Raw genomic sequence first — 8,130 nt, forward strand, 5'->3', positions numbered from 1 at the left:
AGGTTTTTATAGGTTTGTAAAATGAGAAAGAATCACCAAAAGGTAATGGGAGAAATGCAAGTTAATATGGGTACCTGAAGGTAGAGAGTGGAGATATTATTGTGGAATTGCAGAGAAATGACACTCATTCATTTTCTGTTTTCATCAAAGATGCAGAAAACAGGGACTTGAATGAATGAAGAGCCGAATCAAATTGACCATGTTTGTTTAAAGAAGTGCTGATAAAATTAAAGGGACTGAAAAGTGGTGATATTCACAGATTGTCACGTAGCAAAGATAAGCCTCTAGAAAAATTGGAAGGAATTCAGGAAGAAAAATGCTGCTAGCAATCATTAAGGAAGTGATTACAGTGCATTTAATAACAGCAATGGGCCAATGTTAGCGTTGGGAAATTATGTTTGAGAAATGTATTGGTCTTCTGAGGTTGCAACCAGCAGAAATGGTACGTAGAAACAGGCAATATAGTCTATTTGGATTTTCACAAGGTTTATGATAAAGGTGCCAAAGTAAATTTTGAGCACGTGGGCCTCGGGCTCATATGCTGGCATGGATTGAGTATTCATTTACTAGCAGACGAGAGTCAAAATAAACATGTTGTTTGTGGTTTGGATGCCGACATATTCACAATCCACTTGGAATTATTTGGGATAAGGAGATGCAGTAGAATATATCAAATGTACAAAGAATACAAAGCTAGATATCAATGTGAGGAGAATGCAAAAGGGCTTTGGTGAAATATAGATGAAAAAATGGCAGATAGAATATCATGTGGAAAACTGTGAGGATCGTGATGTTCATAGGAACTTGGGTAACACTGAGAAAATAATGGGCAGGTACAGCAATTAGGAAGATAAACAGCTTGCTGGCCTTTTGGGGACATAGGTAAAGAGAATTTGAGGACATGGGTAAAGAGAATGTTGTGTTTTTAATTTGGCCCCTTGGTGAGACAGCAGTTGGGATATTGTATAAAGGGTTTTCCTGCGTTCCTTGTGGTTCTACAATATTCCTTGTTGACGATAAACATGAAAAGGGATGGAAGGAGATGAACCCAAGAGAAGTGTGGTGAAATACAGGAGGTCGTATGACAATTTTGGTCTGTTATACTCTGCTCGGCGCAGGGAGGATATGTTGTGTTGAGGAATGTGAGGTTTTTATTTAGGTTGTGTTTTTTTTTTTGTTGCAGGTTTACAAGCAAAAATCCTCAGCGCGCAACATGATTCTCACCAACACCAAGAAGGTAGGTTTGATTCTCAGGAATATGGCAAATGGATTAAATGAATGGGGTTGGGTGCACTAAACTCTCCTTCCACCTGGTGCAGTGGATGAGGCTTTGGGTACAGCAGGCGGTGGGTAGGGGAGGAGCAGGTCAGGGGGGGGGGGGGGGGGTTATTTTCCCCAAGTTCTATAATTGCTCATATTGTATGTTTGGAACTTAATAATGGTTCCTTGAAAATTGAAGTATACTTTATGATATCAGCTGACTGCGGTGGGCAGAACTTTCTTCCCACGGTATTGTCGGAAGATTTTGACCCGATGCTGGAAGCTGCTTCACTTCATGACAATGGCTAAGGGATATGCTTCGTGAATATTCTGTACAGATTAGATTGAGTATCATGGACAAAGAGCAGTTTAGTGCAGCACGTAAACCGTAACTGACAGTAACAACTACTATTGATGGTTGAAGGGGATCTTATTGAAACATATAAGATTATTAAGGGTTTGGACACGCTAGAGGCAGGAAACATGTTCCCAATGTTGGGGGAGTCCAGAACCAGGGGCCGCAGTTTAAGAATAAGCGGTAAGCCATTTCGAACGGAGACGAGGAAACACTTTATCTCAGAGAGTTGTGGGTCTGTGGAATTCTCTGCCTCAGAGGGGGGTGGAGGCTGGTTCTCTGGATACTTTCAAGAGAGAGCTAGATGGGGCTCTTAAAGATAGCGGAGTCAGGAGATATGGGGAGAAGGCAGGAACGGGATACTGATTGTGGATGATCAGCCATGTTGACATTGAATGGCGGTGCTGGCTCGAAGGACCGAATGGCCTACACCTATTGTCTACTGAACGATTGAGTTTGGTTTTATGCATCTGCTATATTGGTGTTGTGTTGGTTTCTTTCACCAGCTAGCCCACCAGTGTATGCGAGAAGTGCGGAGGGCTGCCATCCAGGCGCAGAAGAACTGTAAGGAAACGCTGCCTAGGGCACGCAGGCTGACCAAAGAGATGTTGTTATACTGGAAAAAATATGATAAAGTGGAGAAGGAGCATCGAAAACGGGCAGAGAAAGAAGCTTTGGAACAGCGGAAGCTGGATGAAGAGATGCGCGAGGTTTGAAGTTTATTTTTTAGCACCTTGTTTAACAGTTGGTAAAAGATCACAATTGGGATGGTAAAATCCGAGAAAACACTGTGGATCCGCTCAAGATAGACCCCATAACGATTACCAAGTGAGATATCTCAGATTTCACAAATCAAATCTTTAAATGGTATCTTCAAACTGGAAATTGTTGAAATGTCCTTGCATAAAGATGCAATGCATGAGCCAAAGGTAGACACAAAATGCTGGAGTAACTCATCGGGACAGGCAGCATCTCTGGAGAGAAGGAATGGGTGACGTTTTGGGTCGAGACCCTTCTTCAGAGTTGCATGAGCCACAAGGGAACTGTTCGGGAAGTGCTGAGAGGTGTTTTTACCAATGTGGTAAAATATACCATTGAGCTGGAAGAAGGAGGAATAATTATAGTTTGTGGGGAGGTTTGGGCTAGGAAGGCAAGTACAAGTCTAAGGGGATTTGACATGGAGCTCACTTCAGGGGGTATCTTCAGTGTTGGTGCTGAGATTCGTATTGCAGAGTTGCCAAATAGTACGGATTTTCCGTTTTTGTACGGAAATGCGATAAGAATACGGATGTATGGATTTGCTGTGTAAAATATGAATTTTTTAAAAATCGGCCCGATTTCCTGTTTCATCTTGCTGCTTAAAAAATGCAAGGACATAAAAAGTCATACTGTACCTCTAAAAACTATAGCAGATTAAATCTTTTAGTATTTTAAATTTCAAGATCTGGATGATTATTTTTGTAAGCTTTGATCTGCCTGTCCCGCTCCAGGTTTAAACAGCGCTGTCAGTTTAGCGCGTTGGAATTTAAATGCACAGCGCTATGGGCTCTAATTATAGCGCTACCAGCTGGAGCGCTATTGCCTTTAAACATAGCGCTATGGGCTTTACACACAACGCTATGGGCTTTACACATAACGCTATGGCCACAGCGCTATGGGTCACAGACTGTTCGGGGAGGGAGAAGGAGAGAGGGAGGGAGGGAATAAGAGAGGGAGGGAGAAAAAAAGGAAGGCGAGAAGGAGGGTTAAAGGGAGAGAGAGGGAGGGAAAGAGATGAAGGAGAGAGAAAGAGCGAGGGAGGGAGAGGGAGGCTTCCAAAATGGCTTTTACATCATCATCTGGTGCTAAAAGCAGGAAGCAGCCGTTCAAACAGCAGTATACAAAGAGATGGCAGTGGATGCACTGTCAAGTAAGGTGGGTTGAAGACATGTCAATTGGTAGCAAAGTTATGCATTCTTGTACTCTTACATGAGCATGACCGCACATAAAAACCAACATTTTTTCCCGAAAAATGGCCCCGTATTGATTTCCTCAGCAAAATACTGATTTTCAGGTACTAGAATACTGAAATGCTCTGACGAAACTTGGCAGCTCTGGTATTGTTCATTACAGAAATTGCAGCTGAGGCAGAAACAGCTGCTCGAGTTACCAGCTGCCAAAGGTACACGGTCAAATGATGAGAAGGAGGCAAACAAAATATTTTAAAGTATTTGCGGTTTTTTTAATGGACATGCCATTGCACACATTGACCAGACTAATACCTGGGTCAAGATTTCAATTGAGATCATATTGCACAGTTGGTTTGTGTTCACTTAAGATTGTACTGTTGATTTAATTGAATTCAAAATGCAAGTGTAAAAATGGGAATGGAGGCTCCTCTCCACAAGAGAGACAGAGCTTGTAGTAGAGAATACTTTAATATTTTGAAGGTGTCGATGGCAACAGTTTGGGGATATTGTGGGGTCCCAACAAAGGCTGAACAGTGATGCCAGTGTTTTGATAGTGTATTTTGATCCACTACTGTCACTTGTGTAGTTGACCAGTTGAGCAGTTGAACTGGTGACTAGTTCAGAAGTGAAAATGAAGGAAGAAAGAGATCTGAATTCTGGGACATGGCATTTTTATGCTGCATGATATTTTTCTAATCCTTCGTGTTCTTCTCTGGCAAAGCATGTGAAATTGTTGGTCATTTTTTCTTCATAAATTAAATTTTACGGGTATTGATTACTGTATTAAGATCCGTCAAATATAATCTTCTCGGAAATGATCAAATATTTGTTGGGGGTCCTAAGAATACAAAAGCAAACTTCAAAAATAAATGATAACATACACCAAACTTTTTTTTTTTTTTTTCAATTGATGCTAGGCATTTCTGCAGCTGCCAGCTGCCTTTCTCCCCAGAACTTTATCATCTCTACAACCACAAAACTTTAAATCTACTTTTATTAACTTCTAGGCGAAAAGACAACAGCGGAAGTTGAACTTTCTAATCACACAAACTGAGCTGTATGCGCATTTTATGAGCCGGAAACGGACGTCTGGGAATGATGCATTACAGGAGGAAATTTTGATGAAGCTGGATGACAATGTATTGTACAGACAGATTGACATAGGAGGAGGAGTTATGGTTAACGTCAGTCAGGAAGATTACGGTAAGAAAATCGTGTTTTGTGAAGTATTGGAAAAGTATGAGTGTGTTTGCTGGTAAGTGATGTATATTACATGTTTGATCACGGCATGGAAATCTCTGTCTTAACTGTCGTTAAGACGATGCCTTGGGTACCTTTTATATGGCCTCTAGGTAGGATTGATGGAGCTGGTTTAACTTGGCTCTAACAATGTACAGTATTTGTTTTGTTCCAGTCTTGCTTTGTCTCAGTCAAATGATTTCTATATCTCGATCTGAAACGTTGCCTACTTTTCTCCATAGATGCCGCCTCACCCGCTGACTTTCTCCAGCATTTATTTGTCTACTTTCTATACCTGTAATTATTAGTTTTCCTAATGACTGTGAGATGCAACATCTTGTTAAACCTCCAGGTAGAGATTAGTTACCTAATTACTAAATGATGCGCAGTTTATTGGTCTCAGCCATTGTCACACCTTGTTGCAATAACAGCATTTAAAAAACATTTTAGGTGCATGGATACGAAAGAGTCATCGGGAGAAAGAAAAAAAACATAGAAATTAGGTGCATTTTCATAGGACATTCAGCCCTTCGAGCCAGCATCGACCTGGTTCTGGGGTGGGAAATTGGAGTAGCTTAGATGGGGCATCCTGGCTGGCATGCATGAGTTGCGCCTAAGGCAGGGGTCGGCAACCTTGTTCTGCATAGGGGCCGGCTGGCATGTCTGTGAGCCACATCTATCACATGTACCCACGGATCCCGCCCCTGATGGCAGGCATCAAATTATGTGTTCACAGAAGGTAGGCAAATATGCTGAGGAAGAAACTCAGTGGGTGAGGCAGCCTCATGCAATCCTTGCATGTCTCACCCGCTGAGTTTCTCCAGCATCTACCTTTGATTTTTCCAGCATCTGCAGTTCTTTCTTAAACGTGCTCACAGAAGGTGCGCGGCCGTGCCGGCGGCTTTGCGCAGGATGTGGTACAGCCAGAGCTCAGCTGCGTTCGGGGCGGGCGTTCAGCCGCGTTCGGGATGGGTGCTCGAGGCAGGCGCTCGGCGGGCCGGGTGATTACGGGGGGAGAAATCCGCCTGCGGGCCGGATGATTTCGGGTTACGGGCCGCATTTGGCCCGGGGGCCGTAGGTTGCCAACCCCTAGCCGAAGGGCTTGTTTCTCTGCTGTATGACTCTTAGTCTAACATGGTTGAGGAAGAATGTTTGTAAAAGAAAACCATGCAGCAAGCTGATCAGCCTTCAAAATATGTCAATTTATCTTGAAATGAACATCATGTCCCAACCCCCTTTACAGCTAACAAAAAGCTTTTTATTAGATGTAGCCATTGTTCTACTGTGAAAATGGCAACCAATTTGTGTACGCAGATAGCAAAGTGAAACCAAATTGTATTATGTTAGTGTAGAAAGGAACTGCAGAAGCTGGTTTATATTGAAGACAGACTTAAGTGCTGGAGTAACTCAGCGGGTCAGGCAGCAAGTCCGGAGAAAAAACGATGGGTGACATTTTGGCTCGGGGGCCCTTCAGATTTAAATTAGAGGGGAAGGAACTGGAGGTAAGGAAAGGCCTGAACAAAGCATGTTAGTGTTGTTTCACTGTCGACATTTTGATCAGGTGAGGGCAATAACTGCAATTTGCATGAGGTTTGTCATGGAATCATGTGGATCCCTGACGGGACAGATGAAGCCTCAAAGTAATATCACCTTATCTCGCACTCACTACTGCGCAGAGTGTCAGCCAAGTCTTGTTTTTGTCTCTGGAGGATGGGATGTCAACAGCTGAGCCACAGCTAATTTAAAGGAGTGATATGTGTTGATGTATTTCACAGAGTCTGTTGAGTTTCCCCAGCTGCTACTTGGATAACAATTAAACTAGTACTTCTATCTTCGCAGACGAGGACACAAGTAATTTTCCAAAAATATTGGGGTTCTTGAAGGAACTAAAGGAAATCAGTATTCTAGGTTGAAACATTAGTCAGGACCATTCTGTGGTACGTCAACTACTGTGGTCCGGCATGTTTTGAATTTAGAAACATAGACATAGAAATTAGGTGCAGGAGTAGGCCATTCGGCCCTTCGAGCCTGCACCGCCATTCAATATGATCATGGCTGATCATCCAACTCAGTATCCCGTACCTGCCTTCTCTCCATACCCCCTGATCCCCTTAGCCACAATGGCCACATCTAACTCCCTCTTAAATATAGCCAATGAACTGGCCTCAACTACCCTCTGTGGCAGAGAGTTCCAGAGATTCACCACTCTGTGTGAAAAAAGTTTTTCTCATCTCGGTTTTAAAGGATTTCCCCATTATCCTTAAGCTGTGACCCCTTGTCCTGGCCTTCCCCAACATCGGGAACAATCTTCCTGCATCTAGCCTGTCCAACCCCTTAAGAATTTTAGCTAATTTTCAGTAAGATCTAAATTTATTAAAAATCAGTACTACTATAACATTAACCTACCTCGACAATCTTAGCTGGGAGTCCACATTAAGGAAGTTTTGAGTTGCTGATGGTTCTTGGAAGCCTTCAGTGATCCCATGAGTGTCGACACTCAAAATTATCCTGGCCGGTGGAAGGTTGAGGGTGCAATTTCTGTGGATCAGCGTTAGTCTGGTCCCAACTATCGTGCGTCAAACTGTGGTGAGGGAAAAACACTGGAGAAATAATTGACATTCCAGAGTACTAAAGGAGGTAGACACAAGTGCTGGAGAAACTCAGCGGCTGCAGCAGCATCTATGGAGCGAAGGAAATAGGCAACGTTTCGGGCCGAAATCCTTCTTCAGAGGTATTCATTGAAATAGACGATGCATTGGTTATTGTTTTCTAAATTTCAAGTTCAAGTTCAAGTGAGTTTATTGTCATGTGTCCCTGTATAGGACAATGAAATTCTTGCTTTGCTTAAGCACACAGAAAATAGTAGGCATTTACTACAAAACAGATAAATGTGTCCATATACCATGATATAAATATATACACACATGAATAAATAAACTGGTAAAGTGCAAATAACAGAAAGTGGTTATTAATAATCAGGGTTTTGTCCGAGCCAGGTTTAATAGCCTGATGGCTGTGGGGAAGTAGCTGTTCCTGAACCTGGTTGTTGCAGTCTTCAGGCTCCTGTACCTTCTACCTGAAGGTAGCAGGGAGATGAGTGTGTGGCCAGGATGGTGTGGGTCTTTGATGATGCTGCCAGCCTTTTTGAGGCAGCGACTGCGATAAATCCCCTCGATGGAAGGAAGGTCAGAGCCGATGATGGACTGGGCAGTGTTTACTACTTTTTGTAGTCTCTTCCTCTCCATGGCGCTCAAATTGCCGAACGAAGCCACGATGCTCTCGACTGTGCACCTGTAGAAGTTAGAGAGAGTCTTCCTTGACAATCCG

At 42.9% G+C, this 8,130-nt stretch overlaps 1 protein-coding gene across 1 annotated transcript in view; it reads left to right on the plus strand.

Annotated features, from left to right (window-relative positions):
• The window catches only part of ino80 (INO80 complex ATPase subunit), a 163,766-nt gene that overhangs the window by 61,552 nt on the left and 94,084 nt on the right, over positions 1 to 8,130 (plus strand). The window contains 3 exon segments of the mRNA XM_033026586.1: positions 1,184 to 1,237; positions 2,122 to 2,325; positions 4,572 to 4,767. Coding sequence (XP_032882477.1) covers positions 1,184 to 1,237; positions 2,122 to 2,325; positions 4,572 to 4,767 — 454 coding nt within the window.

The sequence above is a fragment of the Amblyraja radiata genome, chromosome 9 (assembly GCF_010909765.2).
Source record: "Amblyraja radiata isolate CabotCenter1 chromosome 9, sAmbRad1.1.pri, whole genome shotgun sequence".
Lineage (NCBI taxonomy): Eukaryota > Metazoa > Chordata > Chondrichthyes > Rajiformes > Rajidae > Amblyraja > Amblyraja radiata.